Source organism: Momordica charantia (genome assembly GCF_013281855.1).
Source record: "Momordica charantia cultivar OHB3-1 chromosome 9 unlocalized genomic scaffold, Mcharantia_2.0 BLBB01000009.1, whole genome shotgun sequence".
Lineage (NCBI taxonomy): Eukaryota > Viridiplantae > Streptophyta > Magnoliopsida > Cucurbitales > Cucurbitaceae > Momordica > Momordica charantia.
The window spans coordinates 29,116,041-29,140,429 of NW_028275167.1; the positions used below are offsets into that span (position 1 = coordinate 29,116,041).

At 35.0% G+C, this 24,389-nt stretch overlaps 3 protein-coding genes across 8 annotated transcripts; all 3 read left to right on the forward strand.

Annotated features, from left to right (window-relative positions):
• The first annotated feature begins 4,953 nt into the window (after positions 1 to 4,953).
• On the forward strand, positions 4,954 to 8,391 carry LOC111018732 (aluminum-activated malate transporter 4). Of its 3 annotated transcripts, none has more exons than XM_022294956.2 (6): positions 4,954 to 5,478; positions 5,559 to 5,696; positions 5,791 to 6,057; positions 6,168 to 6,304; positions 6,383 to 6,529; positions 7,242 to 8,391. In XM_022294956.2, the coding sequence occupies exons 1-6, from the start codon at positions 5,109 to 5,111 to the stop codon at positions 7,899 to 7,901; spliced, it is 1,719 nt and encodes a 572-aa protein (XP_022150648.1). In that variant the 5' UTR covers positions 4,954 to 5,108; the 3' UTR covers positions 7,902 to 8,391. The 3 variants fall into 3 exon arrangements, with proteins under 3 accessions (XP_022150648.1, XP_022150649.1, XP_087973145.1); XM_022294957.2 differs by having other exon boundaries at positions 4,955 to 5,478; positions 5,998 to 6,057; XM_088117019.1 differs by lacking the exon at positions 5,791 to 6,057 and having other exon boundaries at positions 4,955 to 5,478.
• Positions 8,392 to 10,156: 1,765 nt separating this feature from the next.
• Positions 10,157 to 14,476, forward strand: LOC111018731 (aluminum activated malate transporter family protein). Its single transcript, XM_022294955.2, is given in 8 exon segments — positions 10,157 to 10,280; positions 11,058 to 11,549; positions 11,630 to 11,767; positions 11,862 to 12,128; positions 12,239 to 12,375; positions 12,452 to 12,598; positions 13,318 to 13,948; positions 13,951 to 14,476. Coding segments are annotated over 7 exon segments (1,716 nt in total). The 5' UTR covers positions 10,157 to 10,280; positions 11,058 to 11,179; the 3' UTR covers positions 13,977 to 14,476.
• A 1,707-nt stretch (positions 14,477 to 16,183) lies between these two features.
• On the forward strand, positions 16,184 to 24,336 carry LOC111018768 (uncharacterized). Of its 4 annotated transcripts, none has more exons than XM_022295011.2 (14): positions 16,236 to 16,334; positions 16,902 to 17,018; positions 17,149 to 17,565; positions 17,898 to 18,144; positions 18,466 to 18,578; positions 19,169 to 19,248; positions 19,942 to 20,083; positions 20,199 to 20,279; positions 21,353 to 21,457; positions 21,593 to 21,775; positions 22,888 to 22,980; positions 23,350 to 23,489; positions 23,700 to 23,766; positions 23,864 to 24,336. In XM_022295011.2, exons 3-14 carry the CDS (start codon positions 17,173 to 17,175, stop codon positions 23,981 to 23,983), a joined length of 1,764 nt encoding a protein of 587 aa, XP_022150703.1. In that variant the 5' UTR covers positions 16,236 to 16,334; positions 16,902 to 17,018; positions 17,149 to 17,172; the 3' UTR covers positions 23,984 to 24,336. The 4 variants fall into 4 exon arrangements, with proteins under 4 accessions (XP_022150702.1, XP_022150706.1, XP_022150703.1 ...); XM_022295013.2 differs by having other exon boundaries at positions 16,902 to 16,972; XM_022295010.2 differs by lacking the exon at positions 16,902 to 17,018 and having other exon boundaries at positions 16,184 to 16,334.
• Positions 24,337 to 24,389: the final 53 nt, after the last annotated feature.

Sequence of the window (24,389 nt, forward strand, 5' to 3'; positions counted from 1 at the left end):
TGAGCCGTGTCACGTTGCACGAGCGGAATCGATCATTCACTTCATTTTTTAGTAACCGATCCTAAAGATGATATTACGCATATATTATCGAACCTAGTTGAATCGGATCATGCAAGGATCCTAATAAAGGGAATCTCTTAATCGTTTCGTCCCTCACGAATAATACAAGCTAAATATTATCTCAATCACAATACCAGACAATATATGCTAACTAATTTCTTGTTCCAATTAAAACAAAAATAAATCAAATTGGAACTATGCTCAAAAAGTAGATAAACCAATGTAAACCTCAAGCAACAAGAACAATAAAATATAGGGAAAAGAAATCGACACCAGATTTATACCGGTTCACCCAATGTGGGCTACGTCTGGTTCTCTGTTACCGTTGCAGGTTCCACTACAAACACTCTACAATGATTTCTCTCACTTTTTTCTCAAAAAAAATGCTCACAAATCACTCTTACAAACTTTTGAAACTCTTCAAGGGAGATTCAACATAAAATTTCTCACAAAAATTTCACTCACATAATTCTTAATAAAACCCTCACAGAAACCCCGCAAAGAAGATTACCTCTGTATAAAAATATCACTCAAAACACTATCTCTCTTGGATTGTTAACAGGATAAAACTTTCCCCGTGAAGATCCATAATGAAGCTCTTCCTGAATTTATACGTGATCCAATAACATATAAATAACTGAATTTTTTAATTTGGTATAATTCTGATGTGATCCACTTATCTATATGTTATTTGACTCCGTTCTTTTAACACTTGCTAGCTTCTAAATACTGATACACCCATTTTTTAATTTATTTATGAAACCACACTCTCCTTGTCCCAAATTTCCTTGTAAGATCACTTAGTTTTATCTTTTAACTTTATACAAAATGTTTTTTTTATAAATTATATCTAATTTTGAGCTTGTCTTTAGACGTTGTTAAGTCTTAAATTAGGCTGCCTTTGATTATTAGTAAGCTTACTAGTGTTTTGTTATGTCTTCGAGATTATTCAAACGCCCTTGATTTAATGGAAACACCAGAGCTCATTCCATAATTATTTTGCTCTCTCCATAATTTGATGTTTTTTAATTTGTGACGTCATGTTCGAATCTATAACACTGTAGGTTAGAAAACAAAATTTAATTAGTTGTTATTGACAGAGAATTATATTGTTTTTAATAACTTTGGATGCAAAAAATTATATTATTTTGTGGTTTGCAATGTGTAATTTCCTTCTCCGATGCAGAATATTTGTTTGATAATTGAGATTGCGTCGAGAGGGCGTTTCAGAATAATAATTGGCATAAAAATGGCCACAGAAAAAGCAGTCCATTTTGGCGGTGGGAAAATCGGGGCCAAATTAATTGACAGGAAAATCAATCCATCATGCCATAAATGATGTTAAACTAAATGATTTAAACAGATGAATTACGAGGGGCCGAAGGATAAGATATTATATCTGTTTGTTGTTCTTCTTCTTCTTAATTATTTTCTTTAATTTTGACATAGACAGGCAGTTTGGTGAATGACGTATATGAGCACGAAGAGCATGAACTCTTGCCTATAAATAAGGAGGGAAAGAAAAATAAAGATTCAATTATTCAGTTCATTATTATTATTATTGTTTACTTAACGAACTTGAAAAAAAAACTTATGTATATAATTGTTTATCTATGATTCTAAGGAGTGCATACTGTGGATAATGTTAACCAAATAACACAGTAACATATTTATTAATTAGACGTTAGCGAGTGAAAGATTATGATCTACCTTACAAGGTAAATGAAGTTTTGATTTTCAAACTTTACAAATACTATTGACCGCTAAACAAGAAAAGAAATAAAAAGAGAGATGTGTGGTGTAGATTAGAATCACAAGACGTTTACATTACTCTTATTAATATTTAATACTACATTCTTTTATGTAGGGTTTAAAACAAAAAACATCTAAAATACCTCATTTACTTGCCGTACGGACATCTCAAGATACTCAGATAGTTTACCTTCCTCCCAAATAAACTGGCTTTTATTGACCTGGTACAGAAACTATTTGATAAATCATTTTCCATGCCAACTTTATCAAAAGATATTAGAAAATTTGAATACATAATTTAATTTTTAAAATATTAAAAGCTAAATTAAAGAATACTTAAAACATTAGAAAGAAAAAAGGATAATGAATCATTCTGACTTAATTTATAAATATTTAAAATTACGAAATCAACTCTGAAAAATTTGATGGCAAAAGTGATGGCCAGCACGGCAGCACATAAGGCAAAAGTAAATGTTGAATGGCGACATACATCCACTTGAAAAACAGCATGCAATGGACATGTGGAGGAAGAAAGGGATGGGAATAGGAATACGATAACATGAATTGAATGGGGCAAACGGTAATTTCCAGTCAGCCGACCATATCTCGTCCGACAATAATGGTTGCGATCCGGAGATACGTGCGGTGTTTGCCTTGTTCATTTGTTCCTGTTGCGGAACGAGGAACCAACGACGATGTCCCGCCCGCTGCCGCGCCCAATTTGGAATTTTAGAATATTGCAAAATTATTGCTGCTTCTACCGCCCCTCACACTCACATGCCCATGTCTAATCCCCGCCTCCGTCGATATCATTTATCTACGACACGTCGTTTAATCTCTGACGTTAACTGTTTAAGTCATGACGTGCCACTCATTATACGCCCCTCCATTATTGATCATTTTTTCTTTTATAATCCCCTCGTTGTAATCTTTATTACATCTTTACAATTGCGGTGTTAATATTTATATTTAAATAATAATTTCTATTTTTTTATTTTATATTTGTGCTTCTAAAATGTGAATTTTTAGTAATATAATTTTAACTTTGCCTCATTTTAGTCTATATATTTTCAAAATATCTGTTTTGATCCATATATTTCTAAAAATAACAATTTTAGTATTTATTGATAAAATTTTAACAAAGATTTTATATGAATACGATTCAAAAAATTTGATAGGTGAAATATCGTAAAATAATTTTGATCAAAATAAATGAGATATAAATAAAAGCGAATTAACAAAAATTATCGCCTTTAAAATATTTAAGGGCCAAAACGAACCTTTCTAAAATATTGGACTAAAATGAACAAACGTTAAATGTATAGATGTTTAAATGGACGTTTTGAAAGTATATAAAATTGGAAATTATATTGAAACCAAAGTAATATTTCAACTTAATATTTAATATCGAGGGCTTAGTTATCGTTGTTATGTCATCGTACTATCTCTAACTTTATCGACGTGGATTTGACAAATTTTTGTGTGTTTCAGAAAAATAACTGGACGATGATGATATTAAAATTGGAAACTAATTTTTAAAACTTGATATTGACGTGTCTATTGGATGAGATGAATGTTGTTGTGATTATTGGGGAAAAAAATACAACCTATCGCACGACCTACCACGTGGCAAAAGAAAAATATATCATTTATGAACGATCAAGATTATACATCTAAAATATGTGGTTGGCCAATCCATTAAAACTTGACCAAAGTGATACCAAACAGTTCGGTTAAACCATGATGCTTCAGAAAAAAATCAGACATCAATGAGTCTCGCACAACCATCTGTAACTGTATAACCAAATGTTGAAACAGCTTAACATATTGGCGATGTGGGATGTACCCAACCTACTCATATAAATAGAGATTCATTTCCGTACGCAAGTAAGCAATTCGAATTATTCGTCTTAAGAGTTATAGGTCAGATTCTGACTTATCAGTATCGAAGTGTTTTTTTTATATATATATTTTTTCATATACCTGGCTCCGCAATAGTTCATCCGTCCAAAATTTTGTACGTGCCCACTAAGTGGTCAAATTGCAGTATAAACAGTGACAGATGTTTTTTTTTTTCTAAATAAAGTGAAGGTTTAATTGTAACGTGACCATGTATAAAATATCAAGTCTGCCTTTTAATTGTTAATTTGGCTGTAACCATACTGTGTATCTATTGTTATTTGCAATAAGTATAGTTGTTGAGTAGGCTTTTCGATTTAACGGTAAGACAGCATTTAGATTTAGATTTAGATGAATTGAACAAAATGGAAAACAAAACCAAAACAAAAGGAAGGGAAAATATTCATAGACCAAAGAATCGTAGAAATCCACATAGCGAGGAGATGATTATTACATAAATTTTATTTATTTATTTTTAAACAAATAACTTTATTTATTTATGTCTTATACGCACATGCTTGTCATCAAATCTATAGATATTTTACATTAATATATATTTTATGCAAACAAGACAAAAAAATGTAGATGCCATCAATATTATCAAAATACAAATATTCCCTTAACATTTAAACTTTCCAACAAAGCACCTTTTAGCACACAAATTGGTTAAAAAAAAAAAGAGGTCACAAAGTTAAATTTTCATTTTTTTTTGTTGGTACAATTTTATTTTCGTTATATATGCACTTTATTAAATTAATCAGTATGAAAGTTACACGAGGATATAAACTATCCTATAAATAAATCTTTACTACAGTACAAATTTGAAAGTTGTGTTTGCATTTGGATAAAACTTCTTCCTTTATCAATTATACGACAAAGTTTTATCGATGTAGCTTTTTGGGATTCATTCTTTCAATTTGATAAATTATCATAAAAATAAGTGATTTGGACAGCTTGAAATATTTTATTACGTTATCCATATAAGATGTAAAAAAGAAAAAGGAGAGCAAAATTTTCCTCCCCTCATTTTACAAATAGTAGAGTTGACAAAAAAAAAAAAAGCCATTTGGAGAGATGGGTATTAATTTAATGAGGAAAATGTTGTATATATTTTTTAAAAATCAGTAATTTTATTAAAAATAAAAAGTCACAAATTTGACTTTCTTTATTTTAATGTGATGATTTTTTTTTTGTTTGAATTAAAATAAAGCGCAGAATTTTAAGCTTGCTATATTTAAAAAATACATATTTATGTAATACCTTACGGTGGCACAGCCAGCCTCACCATCACCAAATTCTGTGCCTTCTCCAAATCAGGACTGATGAATTTTGTCCTGGTATTAGCGAGATCCTGATTCTTCAAAATCTGCGTTCTTGTTTCGATTGTTGACGAACAGATGGCGGCAAAGTATGGATCAATCCGGCAGAGTTTTCTCGATCAGAACAGAGAAAGGCTGTTATCTCGGAAGGGCTACTCTGATTTCGGCTTCAACAGCCACGATGGCGGCGGAGAGAACGTCAAATGCCGCTGTTTCCGTACAGTTTCCGATGCGATCAACAATTTCTGGAACGGTTTACAAGATACTACCGGCAAGTTGTACCAAATGGGCCGCTCCGATCCCCGCAAGTTCTTATTCGCTGCGAAAATGGGGCTTTCGCTTTCGCTCGCTTCGCTGGTCATCTTCTTTCGAGAACCTTTAAAAGACGTAGGGCAATACTCAATCTGGGCTATTCTTACTGTTGTGGTCGTTTTCGAGTTTAGCGTCGGTAGGTGAATGATTCTCACCCCCCCAATTTACATCCAATTGTTTCAAATTTGATGAGCCTAATTATATCAATTTTTGCAGGGGCAACACTGAATAAAGGGTTTAATCGTGCCCTGGGGACGTTTTCAGCTGGAGGCCTTGCTCTAGGTATTGCAGAGCTATCTAGTTCAGCCGGCGCGTTTAAAGAAGTCGTAATCGTAATCAGTATATTCATTGCAGGTACTAGTTTTTAGCAGACAACGATTAATCTGTATATTATGAGATTATAATACGAGGAATTCTTAAATTAAAAATTTCCAATTCGTTATCTTAGGATTTTTCGCAAGCTATACTAAATTGTATCCGCCGATGAAGACATATGAATACGGGTTCCGGGTATTCTTGTTGACATTTTGCATCGTGTTGGTATCTGGAAGTACATCGTCATTTTTCGAAACGGCTTTGTACCGATTACTGCTTATTGCCATCGGTGCTTGCATGTGCTTGGTAGTTAATATATGTATATTCCCCATTTGGGCAGGGGAGGATCTGCACAAGTTGGTTGTGAAAAATTTCAAAAACGTTGCTACTTCTTTGGAAGGCAAGACCAATTCTATAAACTCTTTTATAAAGTATATTCTGCGAACTTTCTTGTGTTTTTAATTAGCAATAACATGCTCATCTTGTTACTTTCTTCAAAACCTTGTTCAGGCGTTGTTAACGAATATCTTCAATGTGTGGAATATGAGAGAGTTTCCTCAAAAATTCTTACATACCAGGCCTCTGATAATCCTGTATATAATGCTTATAGATCGGCTGTACAGTCCTCGAGCCAGGAGGACACCTTGGTATCGATTCTTGCTTGCCTTTTTCTTATTAGATGATGTGTTATGAACACGGTTTTACTTAAGGAGTTGTTTTTGTAGTTGGACTTTGCCTCCTGGGAGCCACCTCATGGCCCTTACAGGACATTCAATTATCCATGGCATAACTATGTCAGAGTGAGTGGTGCTCTTAGGCATTGTGCTTTTATGGTCATGGCAATGCACGGATGTATTCTTTCAGAAATCCAGGTGATTAGACCTTCTTTTTGCACTACATTTAATAGCTAGATTTTCAAAGTTTACCATCACATCGCCGATATTTGTGGGCCGTTGTTCTTTGTTGAAACTGATTCCTGTGAAGGTTAATTTCCTGATTACATCAACTTTAAAGGAGCCTAAAATTCTAAATTTTATCACTTCTCTGCACTGACCTGAATTTAGCTGTAAGAAGGAATCAGTGTATATATCTAGCTTAGTGATAGCTAAATTCTTGACAGGGAAAAATCCGACGTCTCAATCTGGTTGTTTAGATGATTGTGGTCATTATGAGAGCCAGGGACGCTGAACATGTTATGGATTTAAAATTATAGGCTTATTGAAAAATTTTGTATGAACGTGTAAATGGGGTGAAGTTCACAAAGCATTTTGTATTCCTTCACCTGTAAGTTTGTTTAATGATGTCATTTGCAAGTTCATCTGCTTTCTTTGCTCTGGAAGATGGAGGAGGGAAATGGTATTATAGCTTCGCTCTGAATGCACAGAACTGCCATATTTACCTGTTATATGGCTGAGAAAGTTTGGCTATTCGGATTTGAAATTTTAAATAGAAATAATTTGATAGCTTGATGATTTTAAGCTATTGATTTAGTTGCTGGGTGTTATATTGGCAATAATTAAGTAATGTTTGGCAACTCTTCGAACCAATATATAGATGATGAGATCTTGCAAGTTTATATTACAGGCTCCACCGGATAAGAGAAAGGTTTTTGCAAAGGAGCTTCAGAGGGTTGGCATTGAGGGAGCAAAATTCTTACATGAGCTTGGAAGCAAAGTAGAAAAGATGGAGAGACTAAGTTCAGTCGACATGCTTTATGAAGTTCACGATGCAGCAGAAGCATTACAAATGAAGATTGATGCGCGATCATATGTGCTGGTCAATTCAGCAAGTTGGGGAGCTGGAATACAGCAAAAGGAACACGAAGATTTTCAACATTTTATCGATGGCAAGGATGATCATAACAAACAGGTGGTAATTGAATCCCTGAATGAGACACTGGATGCTCAACACTCGTGCATTGGAATGAACCCTTCCATTACAGAATGGGTATCTACAGAAAGCGTCTATAACAAAAACCTTATTTCATGGCCACGTCTTTCGTTATCGATGGATGCCATGCCTAATGAACGTGAGGCGAAAGTATACGAAAGTGCAAGCTCCTTGTCTTTGGCAACATTTGCCTCGCTTCTCATTGAATTTGTTGCAAGGCTTCAAAATCTCTTGAATGCATTTGAAGAGCTCAGCGAGAAGGCAAATTTCAAGGCACCAGAGAACTTTGCAGTTAAAAAGGAACATGTTGGATTTTGGACTAGATTGTTAAGACTCGTTGGCATCAAGAACTGAGACTTGATATGATGTCATGCCAAAGTTTTGAGTCCACTGGAGTATTTGATACCACACCTCTCTGCAGTTGGGTCATCATTATACAGCGATGGTTGAGTTTGCCGCAAGTTTTAAAGAAAAAGGGTTGAAATCTCAGTCTGGTTAACCTGCTTCCTTTTATATTCTTCTGTGGCAGGTAACTTAAACGGGTCCGTCCTAGGTGGATCCAGGTCGTCAGATATGATACAGAAGAGTCTTAGGAGGACACTAGAATCTGTTCATCAACCTGTCGGGCCATATGCGGGAGGGAGCGATCCTTTAATGTTATGATTTTGTTATTATGCCTAGAGGATTACAAGTTTACTATGCCTCTAGTTTAATTTTGCCTCTAGATGTGATGTCATTAGAAAGATTGTGTACTTACACAATATTTATGATGCGTCACACCGTGTTATTTAATATTTTTGCAAACTCAAGCCCGTTGTATATGATTGGTATACTGTTCTTTGAACTTATTATCTCTTCAATTCTTTGCTGCGACTGTGAGATATGGTTTGAGAATGTTTTGTAGATAAAAGTTCATACCCCATTCTTTAGGGAGGTCGGTCCATATAGGATGGAAGCCAAACCCTAAACAAAACAAGAAGTACAATTTGAACCAAACAGACCTACAAGGAGATGTTGGTTTGTTCGGTTTTGTACGATTTTCGAACTATAACCATTTCAGTTGATTCATTTTGATTAGTTCTGCAATTGATTTTGACAGTTTGGATTGGTTCAACTGATCGTTGTAAAACAGACGGTTCCATCCACGTGAGTACTTGGTAAATAAATTTAAACACAAAGGTAGTATGTAATGAGCATAAAGGTGACTCTTTCAAACTCTTCAGATTGGCGGGATTTTTCAGTATTCACCTAACTGGTAATTGATCATTTTGGTGACCTCTCACGTGAAGGAATGCGTATTTTCCGGTGGAGGATCACATGTCTTATTAATTTAATTTGACACGTAATTGATATTATATTACCAATAATTATTAAATAAATCATGCTGGCAAAAAATGTAAACAATTATTCCAACGAAAAATAAACAAAATTGCTGAATCCTCGCTTTGTACTATGAAGCCACATAAATCGAGATTATTATGTATTTACTATTTAGAAGGGTGGAATTATTTTATACAAAAAAAAAAAAAAGAAAGAACGGTGGAATTATTATATTTTAAGAATTATTTTACTGATTTAGAAGGGTGGAATTATTTTATACAAAAAAAAAAAAGAAAGAACGGTGGAATTATTATATTTTAAGAATTATTTTACCGATTCTTTAAGTTCGATGTAAAATATAATGTTTAAAAAAACAAATAAAGTTGGAGTAATTGTGATTTGCAGCAAATAACAAACATTTTTTTAATTGAATTAAATAAGTTATTATTATTATTTTTTTAAATAGTTGAATGCATAACCAATGGATGAAAAAAAACACACACACACAAAAGAGGATGTACAGCACTTGGTTTAGAATTTTACAAAAAAAAAAAAACATAAATTGCAAATCTATACCATGACACGAAACAATTCAAAAACCATTTGTGACCTTTTTGAAATGATATTTTTATAAATACAAATTTGTTTTTATGCTATTTAGTGTAATTTTTTGTAACCAATTATTGAATTATTATGTTATAAATTATAATATTACAAGAAAGAGAGTTTTATGTTTGTATGCAAATAATAAAAGTTTAGGCGTGCTTTGATAACCTCCTTTCTAGTTTTTGAAAATCAGACTTGTTTTTTACAATTTAATATGTTTTTAACTTCTCTTAATAACATATTTAAATGATTAGTTAGATTTAAAAAACTAAAACAAATTTTTGAAGTACATTTTGTTTGTTTTCAAAATTTAGAGAATGTTTATAAAAAGTATATAACAAAATAAAAGAATACATCTGCGTAAGTAATCTTTATAAATTTAATATTAAAAATAAAAAATATAGACCTTAGGTTCTAATATTGGCAATTTTAAAAATAGCTATTATTGTAAAAATATATTCATCAGTCATACATCGGGTTGTTATCAACGAAAGCTCATGAACCGTTGAACAAGACACCATTTGGGCCTAAAAGGATATAAAGGCCCATTAACAAGTGAACTCCTTATTTGGACTTGAATCCTTATTGGACTTGGTTCTCTGCCAAGAAAGAAGCCCAATGTATTAGGCTCTTGGTTGATGGGCCGGCCCATACAATTTTACATTTCTGTTATTATAGAATTTCAGATCAGGGAAGCATTGTAACAAAAGCCTTGATTGTCTTCGTTCTCTTCTCCTGGTCTCTCTCTCCCTCTCTCACCCCGACGACAGGTTCCTGAAGCTCAGCCAGCCAAGGGCATTGATCTACGTGAGTCCCCTTTCACCTTTCCACTTTTGTATGCCTTTTTGTTCAATTTTCCGATCGACGTCCGAGCAGTGTTTTGTTTAATCTGGATTTTACTTATTTTACTTCGTCGTCGAGTTTAAGGATTAGTGAGATTGAATTCTATGCGTCGCGGTACCTTCAGTTTTATGGAATGAGGCAATAATTCGACCGCGCTGTCCATACTTTGGTGGTTGTTCTTCAATTCTCACCTTTGTGGCCGCACAACACCGAACTTAGGGTTCAGACCTTCAAATCTGCATTCTCTTTTTCTCTATTTGTTCTTGTTCTTGTCCTCCTTTTTGTTTGTTGTTGTTTTTTTTTTTTTTTTTTGTCGTTCCTCTATGGTTTTTTAGCCTTATCCATTACGGCTCTCAGATCTTCGATTGCGGATCTGATTTGTCCATTTATTCGTGCTTCCTTTATCAATTATACGACAAAATTTTATCGAGGTTGCTTTTTGGGATTCTTTATTCCAATTTGATAAAGTATCGTAATAAATAGGTGATTTGGACAGCTTGGCATATTTTATTACATATACATGTATCCATATAAGATAATTCTGGACAATTTTCGCAAAGTAAAATTTTCTTTTGGGACAAAAGAAAAAAGGAAAAAAAATGGTAGATGAAAAAAAGCGTGAGGTGTCACTATTGGGTTGTACACATAGTGAGTTAGTTAAATGTTATCAGTTACCATACCCGCCGTATTATATATATTATTTATTTATTTTAAGCAAGTAAATTTCTTACGGTGGCACAGCCAGTCTCACCATCACCAAATTCCGTGCCTTCTCCAAATCAGGGCTGATGAATTTTGTCCTGGTATTAGCGAGATCCTGATTCTTCAAAATCTGCGTTCCTGTTTCGATTGCTGACGAACAGATGGCGGCAAAGTATGGATCAATCCGGCAGAGTTTTCTCGATCAGAACAGGGAAAGGCTGTTATCTCGGAAGGGCTACTCTGATTTCGGCTTCAACAGCCACGATGGCGGCGGAGAGAACGTCAAATGCCGCTGTTTCCGTACAGTTTCCGATGCGATCAACAACTTCTGGAACGGTTTACAAGATACTACCGGCAAGTTGTACCAAATGGGCCGCTCCGATCCCCGCAAGTTCTTATTCGCTGCGAAAATGGGGCTTTCGCTTTCGCTCGCTTCGCTGGTCATCTTCTTTCGAGAACCTTTAAAAGACGTAGGGCAATACTCAATCTGGGCTATTCTTACTGTTGTGGTCGTTTTCGAGTTTAGCGTCGGTAGGTGAATGATTCTCACCCCCCCAATTTACATCCAATTGTTTCAAATTTGATGAGCCTAATTATATTAATTTTTGTAGGGGCAACACTGAATAAAGGGTTTAATCGTGCCCTGGGGACGTTTTCAGCCGGAGGCCTTGCTCTAGGTATTGCAGAACTATCTAGTTCAGCCGGCGCGTTTAATGAAGTTATAATCGTAATCAGTATATTCATTGCAGGTACTAGTTTTTAGCAGACAATGATTAATCTGTATATTATGAGATTATAATACGAGGGATTCTTAAATTAAAAATTTCCAATTCGTTATCTTAGGATTTTTCGCAAGCTATACTAAATTGTATCCGCCGATGAAGACATATGAATACGGGTTCCGGGTATTCTTGTTGACATTTTGCATCGTGTTGGTATCTGGAAGTACATCGTCATTTTTCGAAACGGCTTTGTACCGATTACTGCTTATTGCCATCGGTGCTTGCATGTGCTTGGTAGTTAATATATGTATATTCCCCATTTGGGCAGGGGAGGATCTGCACAAGTTGGTTGTGAAAAATTTCAAAAATGTTGCTACTTCTTTGGAAGGTAAGACCAATTCTATAAACTCTTTTATAAAGCATATTCTGCGCACTTTCTTGTGTTTTTAATTAGCAATAACATGCTCATCTTGTTACTTTCTTCAAAACCTTGTTCAGGCGTTGTTAACGAATATCTTCAATGTGTGGAATATGAGAGAGTTTCCTCAAAAATTCTTACATACCAGGCCTCTGATAATCCTGTATATAATGCTTATAGATCGGCTGTACAGTCCTCAAGCCAGGAGGACACCTTGGTATCGATTCTTGCTTGCTTTTTTTATTAGATGATGTGTTATGAACACGGTTTTACTTAAGGAGTTGTTTTTGTAGTTGGACTTTGCCTCCTGGGAGCCACCGCATGGCCCTTACAGGACATTCAATTATCCATGGCATAACTATGTCAGAGTGAGCGGTGCTCTTAGGCATTGTGCTTTTATGGTCATGGCAATGCACGGATGTATTCTTTCAGAAATCCAGGTGATTAGACCTTCTTTTTGCACTACATTTAATAGCTAGATTTTCAAAGTTTACCATCACATCGCCAATATTTGTTGGCCGTTGTTCTTTGTTGAAACTGATTCCTGTGAAGGTTAATTTCCTGATAACATCAACTTTAAACGAGCTTAAAATTCTAAATTTTATCACTTCTCTTCACTGACCTGAATTTAGCTGTAAGAAGGAACCAGCCTATATATCTAGCTTAGTGATATCTGCATTCTTGACAGGGAAAAATGCGACGTCTCAATCTGGTTGTTTAGATGATTGTGGTCATTATGATAGCCAGGGACGCTGAACATGTTATGGATTTAAAATTATAGGCCTATTGAAACATTTTGTATGAACGTGTAAATGGGGTGAAGTTCACAAAGCATTTTGAATTCCTTCACCTTTAAATTTGTTTGATGATGCCATTTGCAAGTTCATCGGCTTTCTTTGCTCTGGAAGATGGGAGAGGGAACTGGTATTATAGCTTTGCTCTGAATGCACGGAACTGCCATATTTACCTGTTATATGGCAGAGAAAGCATGGCGATTCAGATTTGAAATTTTAAATAGAAATAATTTGATAGCTATACTATTGATGACTTTAAGCTGTTGATTTAGTTGCTGGGTGTTATATTGGCAATAATTAAGTAATGTTTGGCAACTCTTCGAACCAATATATAGATGATTAGATCTTGCAAGTTTATATTACAGGCTCCACCGGAGAAGAGAAAGGTCTTTGCAAAGGAGCTTCAGAGGGTTGGCGTTGAGGGAGCAAAATTCTTACATGAGCTTGGAAGCAAAGTAGAAAAGATGGAGAGACTAAGTTCAGTCGACATGCTTTATGAAGTTCACGATGCAGCAGAAGCATTACAAATGAAGATTGATGCGCGATCATATGTGCTGGTCAATTCAGCAAGTTGGGGAGCTGGAATACAGCAAAAGGAACACGAAGATTTTCAACATTTTATCGATGGCAAGGATGATCATAACAAACAGGTGGTAATTGAATCCCTGAATGAGACACTGGATGCTCATCACTCGTGCATCGGAATGAACCCTTCCATTACAGAATGGGTATCCACAGAAAGTGTCTTTAACAAAAACCTTATTTCATGGCCACGTCTTTCGTTATCGATGGATGCCATGCCTAATGAACGTGAGGCGAAAGTATACGAAAGTGCAAGCTCCTTGTCTTTGGCAACATTTGCCTCGCTTCTCATTGAATTTGTTGCAAGACTTCAAAATCTCTTGAATGCATTTGAAGAGCTCAGCGAGAAGGCAAATTTCAAGGCAGCAGAGAACTTTGCAGTTAAAAAGGAGCATTTTGGATTTTGGACTAGATTGTTAGGTTCGTTGGCATCAAGAACTGAGACTTGATATGATGCCATGCCAAAGTTTGAGTGCACTGGATTATCTGATACCACACCTCTCTACAGTTGGCTCATCATTATACAGTAATGGTTGAGTTTGCCACAGGTTTTCAAAAAAGGGTTGAAATCTCAGTCTCGTTAACCTGCATCCTATTATATTCTTCCGTGGCAGGTAACTTAAACGGGTCCGTCCTAGGTGGATCCAGGTCATCACATATTAATACAGAAGAGTCTTGGGAGGACACTAGAATCTGTTCATCAACCTGTCGGGGCCATATGCGGGAGGGAGCGATCCTTTAACGTTATGATTCTTTTATTATGCCTAGAGGATTACAAGTTTACTAAGCCTCTAGTTTGATATTACATTTATTTTGCCTCCAGATGTGATGTCATTAGAAAGATTGTGTACTTACACAATATTTATGATGCTTCACACCGTGTTATTTAATATTTTTGCAAACTCAAGCCCGCTGTATATGATTAGTATACTGTTCTTTGTACTTATTGTCTCTTCAATCCTGTGATGTGCCCGTGAGATATGGTTTGAGAATGTTTTATAGCTAAAGTTTCATACCCCATTCTCTAGGGAAGTCGGTCCATATAGGATGGAAGCCAAACACATACAAAACAAGAAGTACAATTTGAACCAAACAGACCTCTACAGATTGGTCATTTTGAACCAGAGATGTTGGTTTGTTCGGCTTTGTATGATTTTCAAACTGTAACCATTTCAGTTGATTCATTTTGATTAGTTCTGCAATCGATCTTGTCAGTTTCGATCAGTTCAATTGGTCGTTGTAAATTTGTCGGTTCCATCCATGTGATTACTTGGTAAATAAATTTAAACATAAAGGTGGTGTGTAATGAGCATAAAGGTGACTCTTTCAAACTCTTCAAATCGGCTAGTAGTCACTTGAGTGGTTTTTCAGTATTCACCTAACTGGTAATTGATCATTTTGGTTAACTCTCCCGTGAAGGAAGGGGTGCGTATTTTCCCGTGAAGGATCACGTCTTATTTATTTAATTTATTTGACATGTAAATGATATTATATTACCAATAATTATTTGATAAATCATGTTGGCAAAAGTAAACTATAATTCCAATGGAACAAAAGTTGCATCTCACTCCTACATGTTAATTGTTACATGTTGTACTAAGAAAAAAAATAAATCACATAAATCAAGATTATTATGTATGTTGTACCAAGAAAAAAATTAAACCACATAAATCAAGATTATTATGTATTTGAAATGGTGGAATTATTATATTTTAAGAACTATTCTACGTATTCTTTAATTTCGATCTAAAATAAAATGTTTAAAAAAACAAATAAAGTTGGAGAAATTGTGATTTGCAGCAAATAACAAACATTTTTTAATTGAATTAATTATTATTATTATTATTATTATTATTATTTTTAAATAGTTGAATGCATAACCAATTGATAAATAATAGGAAAAAAAAACAAAAGAGGATATACAGCACTAGGTTTAAAATTTTAAAAAATTATACAATCACGTGAAATCATTCAAAAGTTGTTCGTGACCTTTTTGAAAAAAACCAAATTAATAATATTTTTATAAATACATATTTGTTTGCATGCTATTTAGTGTAACTTTAGTAGTCAATAATTGAATTATTATGTTATAATATTACAAAGAAGAGAGTTTTATGTTGTTATGTAAATAATAAAAGTTTAGACGTGGTTTAATAACTATCATTTTTAGTATTTTAGAATCATGCTTGTTTTTGTAAAATTTTATTAACATGTTTTTAACCTCTCTTAAAAATATATTTAAATTATTAGTCAGATTTAAAAAATTAAAACAGGTTTTTGAAGTACTTTGCTTGTTTTCAAAATTTAGATAATGTTTATAAAAAGTATATAACAAAATAAAGGAATAGATCTGCCTAACTAATCTTTATAAATTTAATATTAAAAATAAAAAATAAAGACCTTAGGTTCTAATATTGGCAATTTTAAAAATAGCTATTATTGTAAAAATATATTCATCAGTCATACATCGCATTGTTATCAACGAAAGCTCATGACCGTTGAACAAGACACCATTTGGGCCTAAAAGGATATAAAGGCCCATTAACAAGTGAACTCCTTATTTGGACTTGAATCCTTATTGGACTTGGTTCTCTGCCAAGAAAGAAGCCCAATGTATTAGGCTCTTGGTTGATGGGCCGGCTCATACAATTTTACATTTCTGTTATTATAGAATTTCAGATCAGGGAAGCATTGTAACAAAAGCCTTGATTGTCTTCGTTCTCTTCTCCTGGTCTCTCTCTCCCTCTCTCACCCCGACGACAGGTTCCTGAAGCTCAGCCAGCCAAGGGCATTGATCTACGTGAGTCCCCTTTCACCTTTCCACTTTTGTATGCCTTTTTGTTCAATTTTCCGATCGACGTCCGAGCAGTGTTTTGTTTAATCTGGATTTTACTTATTTTACTTCGTCGTCGAGTTTAAGGATTAGTGAGATTGAATTCTATGCGTCGCGGTACCTTCAGTTTTATGGAATGAGGCAATAATTCGACCGCGCTGTCCATACTTTGGTGGTTGTTCTTCAATTCTCACCTTTGTGGCCGCACAACACCGAACTTAGGGTTCAGACCTTCAAATCTGCACTCTCTTTCTCTATTTGTTCTTTTTCTTGTTTTGTTTTTTGTTTTGTTTGTTTGTTTGTTTTTTTTTGTCGTCTCTCTATGGTATTTTAGCCTTATCCTTTACGGCTCTCAGATCTTCGATTGCGGATCTGATTTGTCCGTTTATTCGTGCTACCTTTTCTTGGAAGTCGAGGATTATAAATCAACAAGGAATTACTCGATCTCTAGTGTAATTAGTGTTTTCCATCGAGTTATTAGAGATCATTTTGGAGCATTGATTTTATCCACTTTTTATTTTGAACGTCCTGAAGGCGGGAGGCGGAAGGCACGAGTTTAACATAAGCGGTAGAGTTGCGCTTGGGTATTTTCCATCTACGTCAAGGTTTAAGTCCATTTTTGGTGCGGTGGTTCATTTTTCGTTCTATGTGGTATATAAGAATAAAATTGTTTTTCAATATCTTTATTATTGTTTTCCCAACATCGTCTATGCGTGTGTTATTTGGAAGTTGTTTTTTTTTTGTAGATGTGAGCCGATTATTATCTCTATCACGTCTTTAGTTTTACAGGAAAGCACTGAATAAGATGTCTATGGTTGACGAGCCACTATATCCAATAGCCATTCTTATTGACGAGCTGAAAAATGATGACATCCAACTGAGGTTGAACTCAATTCGTAGACTTTCTACAATTGCTCGTGCTCTTGGAGAGGAGCGGACCCGTAAGGAATTGATCCCATTTCTAAGTGAAAACAATGACGACGATGATGAGGTGCTTCTTGCTATGGCTGAGGAATTGGGAGTGTTTATCCCATATGTCGGTGGTGTTGAGCATGCCCATGTTTTACTTCCACCTCTTGAAACCCTGTGCACTGTTGAGGAAACATGTGTGAGGGACAAAGCTGTGGAATCATTGTGCAGAATTGGATCCCAGATGAGAGAGAGTGATTTAGTTGATTGGTTCATTCCTCTCGTTAAGGTTAGTATTTTCCTTCACTTCCTTTTTCTCTTTCCATCTTTACTCTGGTACATCATTCCATTACTTTATCTGGCACTTCCGACAAGTGGTAATATTGAGAAACGTATCCATAAATATATGATGTCTTGTGCTAAAGATTGCGTCCAATGATATACCCCCTCCCCCGGTTCAATGTAGCTTCCCCTTCCCTTCAAAAGAATTTGAGAATGGCTAGTTCTTACCCTTTTAATTTTTAATTTTTTTAAAATACTCTTTTTAGTTTTCAACCTTGATAGCTTTAAATCCAATGTTTTCTAAGGGTTTTGTGTGTATGTGCTCTCGCACATATCCAGAGATTAGCAGCTGGCGAATGGTTTACAGCTAGAGTTTCTGCATGTGGGCTGTTTCATATTGCCTACCCTAGTGCTCCAGAGATGTTGAAGACTGAGTTGCGGTCAATATATGGCCAATTGTGTCAAGACGACATGCCCATGGTTAGGAGATCTGCTGCAACAAATCTAGGAAAATTTGCTGCAACTATTGAACCTGCTCATCTGAAGACTGATATCATGACCATATTTGAGGATCTTACACAAGATGGTAATTATCTGTATATGTTACCTGAGTGATTTACTTTTCGTGCTGACATTGAATTCATGTGGACAGTCTAGACTACTGTTTAAGTCTTCGAATCATTTTTGGAGTGTATTGCACCACTGCCTAATAAACTGAGATCACTGTTTCTACAAGTGTTACTATGTTTCATTTTAAGATTTAGCATCAGAGACGTTAACAGGGAAGTGAGATGGATCTTTCTTTTGCAGCAAAAACATGGAAAATTTTCTTAAGAACTCTTTTTTAACGATACAGTTTTCTGTTTTGAATGGTACATTTTGTGTTCTTACACCATGTCTTTCACAGATCAAGATTCTGTAAGATTGCTGGCCGTTGAGGGTTGTGCTGCTTTGGGCAAGTTGTTGGAACCCCAAGATTGTGTATTACATATTCTTCCAGTTATTGTTAACTTCTCTCAGGTATGATTTTGCACAATTTTTTGTTTTTCACAATTTGAAATGTATGCCTGGGCAAATTTTTAGTTATATCATAAATGTTGTTGAGAATTGTCTTCATTGATCAGATCAAGCATTATATTTTTTGGAACAAATATCAAGCGTTATCGTGCAATTACATCTAGTAATCTAGTGGTTTCCACTCCCAGGTCTTAGTGATGAACGTTTGAATGTATGGAATTATGTTTCATTTGCGCTCCTATGATTTGGTTATTAGTATGTATGACATAGATGCACTGCAAAAACGCCCAAATTCCTTTAAGTTGCTACTGAAGTTTTTTGAGGGTTTGAGCTGTCCCTAATCAACTTCAAAGAAAGCACAGCATTTAGTTAAATTTATTTGTTCTCAAACCTTTTCACTTCTAGGTAATGTAGAATATTAATGGGGTATAATCTATATATCCGCATTTTATTTTATTAGTTCTTAATGCTGAGTACCTCTTGTCATATAACTGAAGGTAAAAGTGGTATTTATATGCTTTATATGACATTGGCCCAATTTATGCAAGCCCTAATTTCTTTCTGATTCCCTGCCTGCATTTCCTTTTATATAGGATAAGTCTTGGCGTGTGCGTTACATGGTTGCCAACCAGTTATATGAGTTGTGTGAAGCAGTTGGACCTGAACCTACTAGGTAATTTCTTATTAATCTCTGGAAAGGGTTTGGTTGTATAGAAAGTTGGTTATAGATATATGTGGAAAGATGGAATGCTATCTTGTAGATGATACTTTTTCTTGTGGACCAATTGTGTTATGGATACCCATGACATGTAATTTAGTATGACCCTTCTTTTTGAGATAGGGGGACTCCTTTGGCTGACAAGTTTTTTTGGCCATCATTTGATTTATTTGGCTAAATAAATAGGATCCTGACTCCTCCATCCTTTTTCTGGATATAGGGGGATCTCAGAAAGAGGTTACTTTTTCTTAGGGCTATTTTGCTTAGTTCTTCTGAATTCCCTTTGTTGCTCTTTACTCCTTTTGTTTTTTATTAGCTTTAGTTTTTTTGGCTCCTTTTTGCTTTAATAAGGAGCCTTTCCTCTTTGTTGTTAACGATTAGAGGTACTTTATTTTTTCTTTTTTGTTATATTTGGTGGTTCCTCTTCTTTGCCCTTGGCCTATGTGAATGATGGCCTTGTTCTTTTAATTTTACTTATCTTAATGAAATCCAATTTTCTATAAGAATATATGAGCACAAATATACTTTTCTGCTTGTACTAGAAACATGGTAAATATTTCTTATATTAAAAAGTTCTGTGAACATCACGCGAATTGTTCCGTATATTGAGTTTTTATATATTGCATGAACTGATTGTTGGGTGGTAAGAACGGACTTGGTACCTGCTTATGTGCGCTTGCTTCGAGACAATGAAGCTGAAGTTCGTATAGCAGCTGCTGGCAAAGTCACCAAGTTTTGCCGAATTTTAAGTCCGGAACTGGCTATTCAGCATATCCTTCCCTGTGTGAAGGTGCATATGCTATTTTAAAAGTTAAAATTTCCTTTTCATATTGCACCGTTACATTCTATACCACTATTTTGTTTATCTCATATTTCCACCAAGTTCTAAGCAATAATGATTACAGGAATTGTCATCAGATTCCTCTCAGCATGTCCGTTCAGCTTTGGCTTCAGTTATTATGGGAATGGCTCCTGTGTTGGGAAAGGTACAAATTCTTTATTTTGGTTTTCACAAATGTCCTGCTCGTGAATGGCAATTACTAAAACTAATTATTGTTGTTGCTATGCATGATGATGATTAGATTGTTGTCGATGAACAGATCTTTGTGTGGCAAATGTAAAGGAAACCATGGCTGTTCTTTAAATTGTCTTTCAAACGGGATGCTGCTTAATATTTCTGAAATTTGAAGACCATGAAGTGATGTGAATTACATAGCTTGCTGATAAATATATTTCTGTTTAATATAAGTTCCTAGTCATTTTGGACACATCTGTATTGACGTAATTGGAATTTTATGAAAAACAGTGAGGAGTTGGGAACTGGATGGTGTTTATTTTTTCTGAATTTTGAAGGCCAAAAAGTGGTGTGAATTAAAAATAGTTTGCTGGTTAATATTCCTGTTAGACGAATGGTTAGTTTGCTAATATTTGACATGTCTGTATGAAAGTTCATGAAAATCAGTAAGGAATTGGGACCTGGATCCTCTTTTGTATTTCTGAACTTTGAAGGCCGAGAAGCGAGATGAATTAAAAATTAAAATCATTTGGGGATTGTTGTGCTGGGTCTTACAACTCTGTACACTCTTAGTCTTGGAATGACTACTTCACACATGTTTCTGTAGGAACATTCTTGTGGGGGTTATGTAGTGGAATAATTAACTTTCATCTTTGAATCTAGGTTTCCGGGACTCTTTTTCCTTAAAAATTACCTTAAATCCTTTCTTTAATTATTTATTTTTTAAAATTACCATGACTGGTTACGATTTTTATTTTCTCCTTGTGTTCTCATAAAAAAGTATGCTGTCTTTATTTGTGTGCTTGAGTGATTGATACATATGGTGTTGTAGGATGGTAGACTTATCTTTTCCTTGAAGCCTCCATTTTACTTCATACTCCATGCCACTTGAAAGTGGATAAATACGGTTTTTTTAATTAATCTTGTCTCCATCTGCTATGAAGTTTGATGATTGAACCAGTTCTATAGTCTTGTTTTAATGGTATATTCTTGCTTAGTTGCTTGTATTGGACATCAAATAGCTCACTCAGATGGCTTGTGCAGGATGCAACTATTGAACAACTGCTTCCTATATTTCTTTCTCTGCTTAAGGATGAATTTCCTGACGTGCGCCTCAATATCATTAGCAAGCTTGATCAAGTAAATCAGGTTTGTTACAATTGACCTTGAAACTGAAATGGAAAGTTATTGACTAACATTATAATTTTGCTGTTTTATACTTGCTGTACTCTCCATCTCTCTAAAACATTTTTACTGCCATCTCACGATAAACCTGTTGTGCAGGTTATTGGAATTGATCTCCTGTCTCAATCATTGTTACCTGCCATAGTTGAGCTTGCTGAGGATAGACATTGGAGGGTTAGATTAGCAATTATAGAATATATTCCTTTACTGGCAAGTCAGCTGGGTGTAGGGTTTTTTGACGATAAGCTTGGTGCTCTTTGCATGCAGTGGTTACAGGATAAGGTTTGTGTTTTCTGAGCTTAAATAAGACTTTTATGATCTAAGAATGCTAGAAAATCAATTTTAACGTGAAAGGCGTGATTCTGAGTGAATGTTGCTTCAGTTTATGAGAAAATAACGTATGCTTTTGGTTTGAATAAGGTGCCTTGCTGTTCATCAGATCATTTGATTGGTTTCTGAAGGGATGCTAAATTAAACTGACATCGTCAATTATAATCACTGTGCAACTGAACCAAAGTTGTATCTGAACTAATTGCGTTGGAGGTCCTTTTTTTATTTTTTATATATATTTTTAATAAATTTATTAGAGATGCCATCCTCAGTACAAAGCATAAAGACCAAATACTTAGACATGCTTCAGTGGAACCTTTGCGTGTGTACATGTAAATTAGTCAGAAAATGTTCAGTGTAAGTTTTATTGGGATTTTGAGCGTGTCTAGGTTAAGCAATGTGCATGAACGTAAAGAAATGGTGTGTTTTTAAGAAACACAGTATGAATGGAAATAGAGGAAGAAAGTTGGTAGTGGGGGCTGAATGAGAAAGGAAAAGAGAAGCAAAAAGCATTAATTACGTTGGAGGTCCTTTTTTTATTTTTTATATATTTTTTTAATAAATTTATTAGAGATGCCATTAAGCAGTAGGCAGTGGAAAAATAACTACTTTGTATCTTTTCAATATAGCTTCAGACATCTAGGGCCCGAAAGCCAACTCTAGTTGCTTGGGAAATTTATCCTTCCTAGTTAGGTTGGAGAGGCCACTTCTGGTTTGTTTTTATTGCTATGGTTACTTTTTGTAGGTTTACTCAATCTGTGATGCAGCTATAACAATTCTTTTTGACAGAAAACACTAAAGAAATGTACCAAGGGACCAAAAAGTTACAAATACTATTTTTATTCCAAACTTCTCAATCTGATGTCTGGTCTTCGAAAATATGCTTGATTCTTTCAATCTAAATAGTCAACAAAGTACTGAAAGTGCACATATTCCTTAATCCTTCTACAACAACGTAAGCTCTGATGCAAGAAAAAATGATACAAGGGGATAATTTTAAAGCTTATTATATATAAGGCAGGTTCTTATTCTTTATTTTTATTGCAACGTTTGCTTCTTTACAGGTTTACTCAATCCGTGATGCAGCTGCTAACAATTTGAAGCGCCTTGCAGAAGAATTTGGTCCTGAGTGGGCAATGCAGCATATTGTCCCACAGGTTTGTTTATAACATTTCAGTCACTTCAAGCCCACTGAGATGTTAGCCATACATTGTATTTTGAACAATTTACTTGATTTATGTCACTTTTGTTTGCATCCTAGAAACTTGGAAGTGTGATCATAGCAATTTTTTTGGATAAGAAAAAAAATATGAGCAGTCCAGAGAGAGGATATAAAAATTTCTCCAGTTGGTTTGAATCACAAATGAAATAAGTGTAAAAAGTTTTAGATCAAGGACATCATCCAGAGGTTATGAAAAGAAGTATAACGTTAATCAACATTTCTAGAAATCCCTTCACCCTGCCTGCATGCACACACAATATATGCACTTTGTACTCCAGCTACTGAAATGGTGTTTCACAAACAGGTTCTTGACATGATTAACAACCCACACTATTTGTATCGAATGACTGTGCTTCGTGCGGTCTCCCTTCTTGCCCCAGTCATGGGCTCAGAAATCACATGTTCAAAGCTTTTGCCAGTGGTTATCAGTTCTTCCAAGGACAGGTGCATGACATAAATTTTGTTGATAACTGATGTTATGAATTCCTGTTAAACTCGTTTCTCCCTCAAGTGGGAAGGGGGAAATCAACTTTATAAAATTGATTAATGGATGGGAGTTAACCCATTTGGCTTGTGCCTAATTGTTAATTGGACAACCCGACAGGCAATATCTAGGTCTAGGCTCTTTTTCTGTTGCTAATTTCGTGTTTGCAGGGTTCCAAATATCAAGTTTAATGTGGCAAAGGTGTTGCAGTCTCTCATTCCCATAGTTGACCAGCCTGTGAGTAGTTTGATAATACATTTGTACATTTACATATTTTCTTTTTCATTGGTTCTCAGTGCTTCCGCATTAACATTGGATAACACTTACGATGCAGGTGGTGGAAAAGACGATCCGCCCTAGTCTAGTTGAACTCAGTGAGGATCCAGATGTAGATGTCCGGTTCTTTGCCAACCAAGCTCTTCAATCAATCGATCATGTGATGATGTCTAGTTAGATGGGATTCCATCTCCATCACGAACATCTGTATGAGGATGCTTTTGCAGAAGTTGCTATTGTTTTTAAATGAAATAGCTGTATGTTTCTTCCCCCTGTTCGTTGTTGTAGTGCAGTTGTATGATGCATCTAGCGTGCAGAGCGAGGCATTGACGACCTCTGGGTTTACTCAGTTGATCATTTGGTAATTGCCCTTCAGTAGAAGACTTCATGCTTTTATTCTTCTGCATCCTAGAAATCTAATATTCTTTCTTCATTTGTCTTTTTCAACACTTGACTCAGAATTTGTTGGATGTTGATGAACGGTGGGGCTTTCAAGCCTCCGTTTGTATCTATACCTTTTTTGATTTCCAATCCCTCAATCTCTACTGTAATTGTTATCGATTTATATTAATTATATTGACTAT

Bases quoted from the DNA above. Each gene is read 5' to 3' on its own strand.
- LOC111018732 (XM_022294956.2), top strand. From the start codon at position 5,109: ATGGCGGCAAAGTATGGATCAATCCGGCAGAGTTTTCTCGATCAGAAC. The intron at 5,697-5,790 runs GTACTAGTTTTT...TCGTTATCTTAG, and splicing joins AATCAGTATATTCATTGCAG to GATTTTTCGCAAGCTATACT. The intron at 6,530-7,241 runs GTGATTAGACCT...TTTATATTACAG, and splicing joins GTATTCTTTCAGAAATCCAG to GCTCCACCGGATAAGAGAAA.
- LOC111018768 (XM_022295010.2), top strand. From the start codon at position 17,173: ATGTCTATGGTTGACGAGCCACTATATCCAATAGCCATTCTTATTGAC. The intron at 21,458-21,592 runs GTTTGTTACAAT...CCTGTTGTGCAG, and splicing joins AGCTTGATCAAGTAAATCAG to GTTATTGGAATTGATCTCCT. The intron at 23,490-23,699 runs GTGCATGACATA...TCGTGTTTGCAG, and splicing joins ATCAGTTCTTCCAAGGACAG to GGTTCCAAATATCAAGTTTA.